General features: G+C 36.5%; 1 protein-coding gene across 5 annotated transcripts in view; it reads right to left on the bottom strand.

Annotated features, from left to right (window-relative positions):
- Window positions 1-14,311, bottom strand: part of TTLL7 (tubulin tyrosine ligase like 7) — a 78,492-nt gene that overhangs the window by 13,344 nt on the left and 50,837 nt on the right. For 4 of the 5 annotated variants that reach the window (XM_059821736.1, XM_059821737.1, XM_059821740.1 and 1 more), the window contains exons 15-18: window positions 9,788-9,983; window positions 8,467-8,747; window positions 4,058-4,192; window positions 2,203-2,283 (exon numbers count right to left, since the gene is read on the bottom strand). In XM_059821736.1, the coding sequence (XP_059677719.1) occupies window positions 2,203-2,283; window positions 4,058-4,192; window positions 8,467-8,747; window positions 9,788-9,983 (693 nt within the window). The remainder of the gene's footprint in view (window positions 1-2,202; window positions 2,284-4,057; window positions 4,193-8,466; window positions 8,748-9,787; window positions 9,984-14,311) is intronic. The other variant, XM_059821738.1, reaches the window with a different exon arrangement.

The raw sequence follows: 14,311 nt of genomic DNA, 5'->3' as shown, positions 1-14,311 counted from the left end.
ATGTCCTCAGAAGAAAAGCAAAGAAATCCACATTTCTGATTGTGCAGTTTTTGCTAATAATGACCTGGCATATCAACCTTTATCATCCTGACTTTGTGCATGTGCCTTTGGTTTTACATGACTGTCAGTCAAATAAAGGACAGAACCACCCTTTATTGTAGGCTTTCTGAAACAACACTTAAAGGAGAAAATTCTGACTAGATTGAAAAGAAAGGAAAAAAAAAAAAAAAACCAAAAAACAAAAAACCCCAACTAGCAAACACAGGTAAATTAAGCCAGATGGCCAAAAGGAGCTTAGGAAGGGCAACTGAAAAATGTAAATAGCCTCAGTCCCTCAAAGAACAGATTTATCACCCTCCCTCTGGAAATTCCTTCCAATAGCTTTGGGGAATGACCTATGGGGAAGGGTTGAAAGAGACACCTTAACCAGTCTTGTGTGAAAGCCCTGTATCTCAGTTGCAACAATGGGCCCAATCTGGTGCCTTCTTTCCACACTTGTGGCATCATAGATTAAAGAAAGTAATTCTAGCAACACATCCCCCACCAGTTCCAATTGTCCCAAAGATTTCTGCTGAGCAAATGAGATCTCCATGGCAGCAGCAGTGTGAATTTGGGGCCCTGTTATCTATGTATCTATCTATCCCTCCCTCCCCACTAGCAGCTCTTCCTGCATATCACCATTTTCTACAAGCCCCCACTAAGACTCTCTCTGGTTTTGGGCAAAAGGCTACAACTGTCATATGCACACAATAGAAAAGACCTATGTGCATGTATATTGGGATCACAGCACTCTTTCCTGTAATTAAAAAGAAGTAAGAGATCATTTTAAGCAAAGGACTATTCAGCAGAACAGCTATAGATATCAAACAAAAAATGACACAATTTCAGACAACAAAGTTGCTCTGCTGATTCCTGTCAATGGCACAAGAAATAATTCTGCTACATTATAGATCTGTGCTGCCATTTGACATGGTTTGAGAAGAATTCTGATTAAATTATAGCCTCCTACATTTCCAAGTTCTTCTTCAGTTTGTCATGTCTAATTTAGTTTTAGAAATCTGTGAGGACACATATTCCATTTAATAGCTGAACTTAAAGTGAATAGTCAAATATATTTGTATTTTATGACATCGAATTAAATGGACATGTTTTCTCTGTCCAGTATGAAAATACAAGCATTCAATGCAATAGTCAATAAAATACAGTTTGAAAGACTGAGGATCATACTACCAATTTTAGAAAAAGTAATTTGAGATAGGGATCTGAAATCATTCTTCTGTTCTTCTATAACAATCTACCAACCTTTTCCAATTATAATATTTGTCATGTATGCAGCATTTTGATTAAGTTACTGTCTTTCATGGTCTATAAAAATAGATTGTGAAACTGAGACACACAGAGATTAAATGCCTGGAACTGATATGCTGATCCACATAATGTGTCAGTGACTGAGGCAGAGAAAGACCCAAAATACTGCTTTAGGGGCACCAAAGTATTAATAATCGATATAATTTCTGCTACATTAAGGAAAATAAATATTACACTGGGAAGATGATTTTGACTGACATATGACATACAGATATGACTGACACACTACCGTATGTCAGGTTATAAACAGATTAAAAACTCTTTAGATGCTATGCACAACAGTAGCTCCTAGATAGCAGATGAGTGAAGACAGAATGAAAACCAAATATAATTAGTCCTTTGCAAGACTAAACCAGTTAGTTGAAGATTATACCAATGTCAATAATCTTTGCTTGGCAGGTCTATTTTTTATTCAACACGATCTGTTGTAATACTATGGGTCAGACTCAAATAACCAAGTACAATATCACTAACGCTAATAGAGTTTTAATATGCCTGGTCTGAAACTGCTGACTGGTTTATCCCTTATCAATCAAATCTGCTGAATCAATACACTTCTAAGAATGTTGGCTAAAAATTAGGTATGTAAGCACTAATCATTTATTTGTTTGCTTTTCTTTCAGCAGACTAATTTTTTAAGAAATTGTTTTTGAAATTATATTCCAGGATAATTATGCTTGTTTAAATATTGAGCAACATAATTTCCTGCAATGCAATTAATTCATATATATTTTAGTATCTCAAGTCACTCTCAACTATGGCTAAACACCAGTAGAAAACCTGCTATGCGTCTACTTCAGATGATCTTCAGAAAATGAAATATATGCCACTTACTTTTCGTTGCTTTACAGAATCCAGTTTTACCAACCAATAGGATGCCACTTTTGTTTTATGATACTTCCAATTATCCATAATCTGTAGTCATTGTGAAACACAAGATAAAAAAATACATATAAAAACAACTGAAATCTGGCATTTCATTCATGAGGATTCCTAATGCTAAAAAGCATGAGCATCCTAAAGACCTCCGTGAGAAGCACTTTTCTCTAAAAGAAGTAGAAAAATATTTGCAAATTTATGTGGGGGAATGTTTGCAAACATATGTGCAATCTTGCAGTTTAATCCTACCCTCTTTTCCACCCAATTCAGACAGTCATACACTACAAAGCAGGTAGAAACTTGACTGACTCAGCTCAGACTCCTTGAACACAGCAATAAGTTTAGTAATGCATAACTGTTAATCTATTTAAATAGTGAGGTTTTTTGCTGCATAAAGGACATTAGACATACCTTGAAAGCATCCTTTCTATACATGTTCATATATGAACTGCAATACTCTCCTTTTATGATGTCTAAGTGCTACCAAAACAGCTCGAGCTGTGAACATATATTTTTTATTTTCATTTTGTTATTTTATCTTTCTATTCTATTCCAAACCTACGACAAGTTCTGCCTCACTGACAACTAATATACCATTACTTGTTTCCTTCCATGATGAAACAATGTTTCCCATCAGAAACTGCTTAAAATAATTCTGCAATAAGAAAGTGCATTTATAATAATGCTAATGTTGTATGAGAAAGCACCACTTGATGGCGCGTGCGCGCGCGCACACACACTCCCCCCCACATACACACTCCCACACATACATAAATGCACACACACTTTCACATGTCTGAAGGAGAAAATTTAATGAAGCATTTTATTTCTGATTCTAAGATGAGAAACTAAGTATGAGAGTTATGAATGCTATCTTCCAGAATCACCCAGATCAACCATCATTACAGGAGAATTCCTTTCTACTGTGATGTAGTTGCACAGATTACTAAAGACATAATCAACATTTTGAAAGCTCGCAGAGCAAAGGACATTTCAGTCCGGAAAATTAATTAGGTTAATTTTAACACACCATGGACCGTGCTTACTACCTCAGAATACAGGTGTTAATTTAAATTACTAGATCCCTCCATATGTCTACTAGAGTGAGAAAATAACTTCCATTGTCCTTTTTTTTCTTTTCCAAGCTGATGTTAGTTTCTTTGCACTAGATATGTACAAGGGAATTCGATGCCATGTATTTTCTGCTTATATGTCTGAATATTAGGTGTTGCTTTTTAATAGCCCTGTAGATCGGGCATTGTTTCACAAGTCTTTGATACCAAATGATGAGGCTCAGGACAAGGTTGGATGTAAGAAAGAGTAAGCTGGCAAACTAGAAGAGCCAGAAAGAGTGTGAATGGTGTTCTTTATGACTAGCAAACTTCCAGTTTGCCTTGCAGCATACCATTCTGAGTTCTCTAGTACGCCTATTCAAGAGCAAGTTAAACATGTCAGGATCTGTACTAACAATATCAGATGAAATATAAACTGTTCGTGAATTGTAACATTCTTCTTAGCTTACTTAAAAGTTTGAACTTTCTTCACAATGAAAAACTGAATTTTCCTAACCTTCCTGATTGTTTCTAATATATTTTATAAAGACGTAGGAATGTTTTCAGTGCTGCTCTTTTAAGGTTAGAAAGTATGCAAAGCTCCAAGCTTTTGAAATCTTTTGAATTATCCTGAGTTATGGAAGTTTTAAGGCCACAGGAGCTCGTGAATCACAAACTAAGCTTTCTACTTTCCTTCATTTTAGTGGCCTAAACAGTGTCTAGCCTGTAATTCTTATTTCTTGTTTATAGATACTTACATCTTCTATAATTAATTCTGATTCTTCATCTGTTTTACCTGGGAACTTCATTTTCATGTCATTGATAATGAGAAGAGTCTCTTTTGTCAAAGCAACTTCTTGCTCTTTTGTTTTCTGTTGCAGCAAAGACTCACTCTAAAAACCAATATGAAGTAGAGGAAAAATTTCAGGCGTGTCATTAAATTACATTACAAAGATGTTTCCTTGACAAAAATAAATTCTAAATAAGGTGACATAAAATACATTATTAAAGTGTATAGGCATAGTATCTAATACATAACTAATGTACACACATATGCTTCGTACACTAGTGCATCACCGTTACTTATAGTTGTCAAGAAATTCAAGAAAAACAGTTCAAATGCAAGTTTGAAACAGAATAAAAAAATATATATATTCTATATTTATGATGCCCACCATTTAAAATATAAATTTGAAATTTAGATAACAGACTTTGAATTTAAATTCAACATAATAAAAATAAATTATTAGTCATAAAAAGATTCCTTTCATTTCTTCACTGCAACAATTTAACAGAAACTGCCAATTATATGTCATTGTGCCAAGAATTCAGGAAGCTCCTACTCTGGTCAGAGGGGGTTCTGATTGTCTTCGATTGTCCAGGATTTTGTTTAAAATATCAGTGCTGTTTATACCAACACCAACTTGAACCCCAAAGTATCTGTGTAAGAGCATCTCTGGAAGGGTTTGGGGTTTGCTTTAAATCTTAGACACTAGTTAGGAGTATTTCTGATCTTCTTTCTTTACTTTTGCATTTGCAGGATTAAGTGGGCTTAATTTTATGTTTTTTCAAAGTGAAATGCAAAATCCTTAAGCATTTCTAAATCTTTGTATTTTGTAAGAACTATGATACTTACGTAAGGATATTTTTACTTAAGTAAGTGATAAATATTTTCAATCATAACAAAATGATTTGTTATATGACTTATAATAATGTGGCTAAAATAAGATAGCAAATATTTCCAAATCCACTTTTGTTTATAACAGCTATAATAATGTGTCTGTAATTCCCAACTGTAAATGCTTATTCTAAACTTAGTTTCCACATCTTTAGTACATTTGGATCTCAGCAGCCTCAAAAAATGGCAATATACTGCTCTTTTCTTGCGCAAAGGATAGATAAACTAATACTTTATCACACATAAATGGTTTCTTCTTAGTAAGTTACAGTTTATCAATTTTAATCTTATTCTAGCGGTAATATATAGTACATTATTCTTAGTTGCAAAAATAATTATGAACAGAGTTCCATTCACAATACAGTGCTAAATTATGAGTAGTTCTTACCCATTCTGTAAGTAATTTTGTTCACATTATTTTAAGAAGCATGACATAAGCTCTATCACCCAACATAATGGTTCTGCATATCAAGATCTTTCTGTGGTGGCGGTTTCTCAATGAAAAAGAGAGTATGGTTTCTTACTAATGTTAATTTAAGTGAGTAGCCCATTTTTAATGTCAGATGGTAAGAGACTGTTTTTAATCTTTCAGTAATTTGTATTTGATATAGAGTTAATGTGAATAGAAAAATCTATATTAGCCCTGTCTCATTAAACTCTCCGAGTACATCTTGATGATAAAAGGTTACTTTTTAAACCTGAGATAGCTAATGTGATAAAAAATACCTTTAGCATGTTGTGGTGAAGACACAATCTTAATGTCTTTCCAATTCTATTAGCTGACTTTAAAGATGGAAAACCATGTTAAGGAGTATTTCACAAGATGTCAGCACATAATTTTAAAAGGATCCTTTTTCATCATTTAGACAAAGCCTCACAGGCAAAACAGACAATGAGCGTTCTGGATAAAAATGATTATTAGAGATAGTAAATACTATGAAGCAAGTTAATTAGCATTACAAAAGGATTTCTCACAATCAAAGCTCACCACAATAGAGAAAGGCTGCAAATATGGGTTAAAAGTGCCAATTTGTTTTGCTTCATCTCCAGATTAATTATTTGGGTGATGAAATAGACAGGTCAGGCACCACAGCACGGATGGAAATGCACTAGCACCAACACCCAGTACAATACTGAGTGAGGTTGGGGACCGATCCCAACAAACCGATCTTAGCAAATGTGGTATTTGCGAAGAAGGGCCGGAAGGAGGATCCGTGGAACTACAGGCCTGTCAGTCTGACCTCAGTGCCTGTCAGCATGGGTTTATGAAAGGCAGGTCCTGCTTGACTAACCTGATCTCCTTCTATGACAAGATGACCCGCTTAGTGGATGAGGGAAGGGCTGTGGATGTAGTCTGCCTACACATTAGTAAAGCCTTTGACACCGGTTCCCACAGCATTCTCCTGGAGAAACTGACTGCTCATGGCTTGGACGGGCACACTCTTCATTGGGTAAAAAACTGGCTGGATGGCCGAGCCCAAAGGGTTGTGGTGAATGGAGTTAAATCCAGTTGGCAGCCAGTCACATGCGGAGTCCCCCAGGGCTCAGTTTTGGGGCCGGTCTTGTTTAATATATTTATCAATGATCTGGACGAGGGGATCAAGTGCACCCTCAGTAAGTTTGCAGACGACACCAAGTTGGGCAGGAGTGTTGACCTGCTTGAGGGTAAGAAGGCTCTTCAGAGGAATCTGCACAGGCTGGATCAATGGGTCAAGGCCAATTGTATAAGGTTCAACAAGGCCAAGTGACGGGTCCCACACTTGGGTCACAACAACCCAAGTACCAAAGTTCAAGCACCAGAAGGACAAAAAAAGTTAAAATAACACTACAGGCTTGGGGACGAGTGGCTGGAAAGCTGCCCGGCAGAAAAGGACCTGGGGGTGTTGGTTGACAGCCGGCTGAATATGAGCCAGCAGTGTGCCCAGGTGGCCAAGAAGGCCAACAGCATCCTGACCTGTATCAGAAACAGTGTGGCCAGCAGGAGTAGGGAGGTGATCGTGCCCCTGTACTTGGCGCTGGTGAGGCCGCACCTCGAATACGGTGTTCAGTTTTGGGCCCCTCACCCCAAGAAGGACATTGAGGTGCTGGAGCATGTTCAGAGAAGGGCGACGAAGCTGGTGAGGGGTCTGGAGCACAAGTCTTATGAGGAGTGGCTGAGGGAACTGGGGTTGTTCAGCCTGGAGAAGAGGAGGCTGAGGGGAGACCTTATCGCTCTCTACAAGTACCTGAAAGGAGGTTATACCGAGGTCGGTGTTGGTCTCTTCTCCCACGTGGCAAGTGATAGGAAAGAGGAAATGGCCTCAAGTTGAGCCAGGGGAGGTTTAGATTGGATATTGGGAAAACCTTCTTCACTGAAAGGGTTGGCAGGCATTGGAACAGGCTGCCCAGGGAAGTGGTTGTGTCACCATCCCGGGAGGTATTTAAAAGACATGTAAATGAGGCGCTTAGGAACATAGTTTAGTGGCGGACTTAGCAATGTTAGGTTCATGGTTGGACTTGATGATCTTAAAGGTCTTTTTCAACCTAAATGATTCTATGATTCTATAAACGCTGCCGAGAGATAAGTGGGTATGTGGTCCACAATGCAAACACAAAAGGAGAAATGCCTGGTTTGTGAAGGAGACACCAAAGAGGATGACAGTCTGGTCACAAAAGGAAAAAGTGTATGGTTCAGAAGTACACTGTGAAATTACAACTAACCACACAAATTCTGAACAGCTAAAATGTTTAATCTGATCTATTTATTCTATTAATTATTTAGTTACATCACCTGAGTCTAAATGCTTGTCTGTCTCAGGGGCAGGCTTCAAAATGAAAGAAGTTTTATCTTCACTTTAAGAAAAAAGATGGCTTCTGAGACAGTTATTGCAGTGGCAAATCTTAAAGATGACAAGAACTATCTATAAAGTTTAAATTGTTCACTTTGGAAGTAGCACTCACTGCAGTGGTATAGTATAATCGAATTAGGTTCAGTAGGTCAAAATTAATTACATCTTCTTCTATAATGGACACCGATACAAAGTCTTACTAATGTTTTATTCTGATACAATGTATTTACCCATGGAGTATGCAGTGGTTTTGAAATATTGATGTATATTTGTTACTGTAAAGATTTTGAAGGTAGGTACATCCTTATTTCAGAACCAGCAGTCCCCAAACAAATCACAGAAAATTTTTAGGAGAGGTGAAAATTCTTTCTAGCTTCAAAAAACTATTTAGGAGAGCAGATTTCCCAGTCACAAAAACGCTAAGATTTCTATTCCCACAAAATGTGACATCTGTATTGCTGCACCAGAAACATTGAAACATCACAGCTAATGCTCACTGTAAGTCATATGCAAGTCTAGAGATCTTACATTCCTGAGTTTCTGTCAATATAGCATTGACTATAGTACTTCAGGTTTTCTGACATTGTAGAGATTAGTAATGTGTTTATTGAGTTTTAGAGAAATAGAACACATTTTGAAAGCAACTGCTGTGTTAACTCACCCCCAAAGAGTTCATAGTTCCAAAGCTGGGTGTCTGAGAGACTCTGGCTGAAGATGGGCTGCGATTTAAAGAATGAGACCTATTCACTGAGGATGCACGCTGGATTTGCAGAGATGCTTTGGCTGAAAAGGGACGTTGCTCAGCTGCTTGTGACTGCACAGTCAATATTGATATTGAACGAGGGCAGCTTACAGAACGCCTCATTGGACCTGTGGATGATGTGGGGGATGAATATGATGGAGATTTTACGTTTTTAATCGAAGGTTTCCAGTTCATTCTACCTGCGGACAAATTAAATGAATCATGCAATTACTTATTATTCTTTTAACACTCATTTTTCAGTCATTGTCTTACGACTAACGTGTGCACATATGTTGTACTATAATGTATATTGACTAACAACTATGTATGTAGCAGTCAGGCATGTCAGATCCTCTAATAATACATACTTTACATACTCTATAAGAACATTTATTTCTTCCTCATAGTCAGCTTTAATCAGGTAGACTCCAACCCTCTATAACATGCATCAGATTTATGACAGAGTGCATATGCCCTATAGGTCAAAAAGTATATGGCTACTATGTGTGGCTTCCTGACTGTAAGAATATGGAAGCAGGAGAAAAAATTTTGTTGATGGATCCCATATTTGCAGATCCAGTCTCCCTCAGCTGCTCTTGCATAGCTGTACCGTTTTTTTAATTCAGTCTTCTGCTAAATGAAGGATGCTGCCATGAAAAATAAAATTTCAGAAGCAGCATTATATGTGTGTAATTACCTGACAAAATTCTATGAGACAAACACAGCACTAAAACAAAAAATAACATGCTATATCTACCATGTTCAACAGAACACGCTCACACTAATGCTCTGCAGCAAGCAAGAAAACAATCACAAAAAAAAAAATCTGTGCAGGGATCTCATCTGGAATGTATTACCTTCTATATGTCTCCAGATATATTTCTTTATCCTTTCTATATTCCAGCAAATTCAAGCTTAAAAAGGCTACCTTTTACAGGGAAAAAAATAACAATCTGCTCAAAAAAAAAAAAATCTAAGTGCAAAGAGGAACATTCACACCATTTCCAAGTGTAGCCCAGGTGTATTTTTCTCTTTAGCATTCTTGGCAAAAGAATATTCATTTTTTCCTTTTTTTAAAATTCATTTTCATTTATTTAAAAAAGATTTTAAAGAAAACCAAACAAGCAAACCAGTGTTTGACCCTGAGTTACAAATGTTGATACATTCTAAAATATTGAAACATTTTATATAATTCATCATGAATGCCAGACTCAGTTGGAAAAGCAATCATTTAACTTACCTGATCGTTCCAAAGATTTGTATTTATTTTCTTCAAGATCATATGAAACTTTTTTCTCTTTTTTTTCATTGTGATCTTCTTTTTCAGTTTCTTCTCCCGATTCTGACATACTGCTACCACTATCACAGCTACTACCACTATTGTAGTTCTTAAGTTTTCTTAACGGCTGTGCACTTTCTGGCATTGAACACAAGGGCTAAAGCAAAGGAAAAAAAAAAAAAAAAAAAGAAAAGAAAACACACCCAAGAAATTAAATTCCTTCATAATCCCAAAAGGACACTTTACTATCACACTACGTCCCTGATTCAGGCAGGTTCATTTGCACATATTTAAACCCTACCAAATTAGATTGGAAGTTTGTCCTTAATTTTATAATAAATGCTTAAATATTTCATTAAATTCACTACACAGCAATCCTAATCTTTCTCACATGAAGAGCAGCATAACATAGTAAGGGGGAAAAAATTGTTTTATTTCAAGTATGACTTACACTATCAGACATATTGAATTGTAGTTTGAAATCATAAGTCAAGTGATACAGAATACCATTTACAATCCGTTTCAATCCCTCGCTGATATCTGCAATAACTGAAGCCATAGTTTAACAATGATCCATGTGAAATAAAGAAATACATCAGGGAACTTTGGCTGTTGCACTTCTGAAAGAGAAAGTGATTCATCTGCATCCTGCAGAAAGTAGAATCTGGAAGAATATAGTAAGCTTTGCTAGGTGTATTTGGTGTCCCATATGCACATGGGATTCAGTGTCATTAGGTAATTAATCTTGTGCTATTACCAAGGATACTGCAAGACAAAAAGCAAAAAGTAGGAGACAGAGAAACCAATGCAAGAACATAAACTACAAATTAAAATTTTTCTTCTCCCATCTACCATCAGGCAGACAAGAAAAATGCAATACCCTCCATTATACCTATTATCCTAAGAAGGCTCATGTGGTCACTTTTTTTCCCTACACATTTTCTTTCTTTCCAGTAACTCTCAGCGATAAGAAGCTATGGCGATGGCCTCATCTTCCTAGTCATCTAATGGACTGCAATTAAAACTCAGATTTTTAAAAATTAGTATCATAGTTTCTAAACATATTTTGGGTCAGAGTGAAATAGAAGAAATCTCAGGATGAATTTAAATTGCCCTATTATCTTGCATAATGTAATGCACCAAGATTTATTGTGAAGGTCAATAGAACAAAGCCCCAGAGGTACTGTTCCTGCAAGATACACTTTATAACTAACATATTCTACCTAAACTTCTATTCCAGCCAAGGAAGGAAAGAGATTTCTGCCACTAAGTTAAAAGTGACAGTATGTTTATGCAAGCCCAAGCTGTTAGACCAGATAAGGAAGAGCTGAAGAAGCATATTCCATCGAGGAGAGCCCTGGCAATTGTTCAGATTACACAGAGAATATTTTGATATCTATCTACCTGCCAAAAGGACAAATTAAGGTGCCTCAACACTTACTGCTTTCTCAAAAATAGCTGTCCTAATCATGAAATGCTGTGTATCATGGTGATATATTGATCAGACATTCCTGATGAGTTATAAAAGGTATAATAAACATTTTCAATCAAAACTCACAGAGGCTTTAAGGTAAATCTCATTCCCACTTATCATATGCATGTTCCTCACACATTCTACACGAAACAATAAGAACATCCTGACCAAGACTTCACATCAATTAATGAAGAAGAATAAAAAGAAAGGTCAAAGAAATTACAAAAAGCAATAATGACAAATAATAACTAGATCCGGGTTTAAACTTACCTCTTAAAGTAAGAGATATTTGATTGCTTAGCAATTCTAATCACCTTGACTTTCCCCTTATGCTAACCTCATTTTCCTTTAACTCATCTGATTTTGTATCAGAAGAGTAAGAATAAAAGTAATTGCTCATTTCCTCTAAAATACCTGTTATTTTATTTCCTTAGTTCATTTTCCTGCACAAACAGGTGCATTGTAATAAACATGAGTAAACCTTACACTGTGTAAGGATAAGGTGCCCTCTAGAGGCTACAAATAAACCAGATATTTCCAGCATGTATTTCACAATCTGAGTAGAATTCAGTAATATTTTAATTGCAGGCGAAGTGCCTTCATTCTGGGAATTTCTTGACTTGTTTTCTACTCTGAGCTCTTAATCACGTTCAAATAAAAATAAGGCTGAAATTCCAAGCAAATATGGAATAGTTGTTACATGCAAAGCTTATTTATACACACACCCCTCTACCCCTCAGATATATATGTACGTATATATGTATATATATGTTTCGATGTATGGAGGAGGATGAAGATGACAACACCTCTCTCTCCCAACTATTCCAGCTGTTCTGTATAGAGTTTTCTGAGTCCTGATTGTTCCTTTTTCCAAGGAAGACAGTGCGCCCAGGGCAGAGCATCTGACTTCCTAACAGTAGCTTCTGTCAGCAGGCCAGCCACTGACTTTTAAGGGAGGACAGGACTTTATGACCTTCTGAAAGAACCTTTCATTTTGGGTAACATGATGTGAAAAGTACTGTTTCTTCATGTTTGTTTTGTCTATCAGATCTTGCATATGTTACTTTTTGATATGCTAATTGATCTTTATTTGTAGGATTTTATGATTACAAGAAGACGAGTTTTACAGGCGGATTATTCTCTTACCTGATAGATTGACAGGCAATAGTAAGTTCTACTGCCTACCTCACTCATCAGATTTCTATATAGGTATATATTTAGATGCTACATATCTCATAGCAGACCCTTTGCAAAGAGGTGGCCAATCAAATGCATATTAGCCATATGCACCTTACCCCTTACAAGAAAGAGGTAATGTTCTCTTGGTACAAGATACAAGGACCATCCTCAATGCACATCTCTATTTCAAAGGGAGTGCATAGGATAACAGGCAACCAGGGAAGTCTCCAGTCACATGGCTTCAGTGTAGACATGGTTTAAATGATTGAGAACTGTATCAGGACCCTAAAAACGATGGAGGAATAGAGATCCTGTGCAGCACGAAGTGTGCACACTGCAAGGAAAAGAAACAATATCTCCTTGGATAAGCTAGTTTCATTGCCTTCCCTTTTGATTTCATCAATTTTATGGCAAAAAAAAAAGTGGGAATTTTGGTCATATGCAATTTTTTCTTTCTCCTGGAAGTGCAAACAGTATTGTATTGGTAGAGCAGCTTGTCAGCTACAGAATCCAGTCTCACTCAGAAATTGATCAAACTTCATCTTAAAACTAATTAAGAGAGGTTTCTCAACTTGGGCTCAGTACCCAAGTATATTTATGGTATATTTATAGCCTCTAGCTTAGGAACGGCTTGTGTGCAACCACTGTACAGATAGTATAGATCAAGTCTGTGTGAATACAGTCAACCAGACAGATGCTCTCTGAGGGCTGCTGGGAAAAGACAGGCTTCTGGAAAAATGAAAACCATGACTGAGATGTTGAAGTTGAATTAAGTGACCCTATGTTAAAGAACTGAAAACAAAACCTCAAGGAAAAGAATTCCTGAAGAATGTGGGTTGAGTGTGTTGCCAGGGTGGACTGGATTTTTTTTTTCCCCTCTTCTTTAAATGAATCCACCACTGTTAAAGCACTAGCTCACAAAATCCCCATATTTGTAATTAGGTTCCTGCAAATCTATCCTAATACCAGACTGGGTATGCAGATCCTCTTTCCAGTATGCACACCTGTAGTAAGATGTAGCTGTTTCGATTCTTGCACATATATAAAGTACTCCTGCAAGCTCAGGACAATTGTCAACATTCATTTTGTACAGAAATTCCCAGATTTGTACACCATGTTCTCAGAAAGATAAAATGCTGTAAAAAAATTTACATGTATTCATAAACAAATCCATCAGAGCTCAGGAACATAAATAGGGGCTCTTGTAAGCAGACTTGACCTAAAATGTTTGCAGGATATAAGAAACATACTTATTTTAGCCAAGCCCAAACTATTTATCTTTACTGGCTTACAGATATATGCAGTGTATTTAAGGCAAAGACTTGTGTGAACTATGCACACAACCAGAAAGCATTAAGCTAAAAATAATATACATTCACTTTAAAAGCAGATTTTGGATACAAACAGGCTCCAAGATATACTGTATGACTCTTTCAGCAAGTAAGCAAGCTACAGATCCATCATAATCATAATTAATCCTTTGAGCTTCCATAGTGCCTTTTATCCCTGATCTCAAAATTCCTTAGTGGCACTAATCGATTAAAGATTAAAGCATTCTTTTGAGATAGGCTATGAACATAAAAATCATTTCACACACTGAAATCAAGCAGTTGTTGCCATGCATGACAATTCCTCAAAATAGCTTAGAGAGGAAAAGAAGGATCTCATATCCAGTTAAAATTTTAATGGGATTTATTTGGACAAATGGTAGTTATGCTTCTCTCAAGGCTAATGGCAGTCTGAGGAAGAAAACTTCCACCAGGATCAGCTAACTAAATTCCCCACTTAAAATTCTTAGACTACCTGTCTACAGAGTGAAATAAAAAATTGGT

The sequence above is a fragment of the Gavia stellata genome, chromosome 10 (genome assembly GCF_030936135.1).
Source record: "Gavia stellata isolate bGavSte3 chromosome 10, bGavSte3.hap2, whole genome shotgun sequence".
Lineage (NCBI taxonomy): Eukaryota > Metazoa > Chordata > Aves > Gaviiformes > Gaviidae > Gavia > Gavia stellata.
The sequence above is the reverse complement of the archived record's forward strand: the minus strand, read 5'-3'. Positions and strand labels throughout refer to the sequence as shown.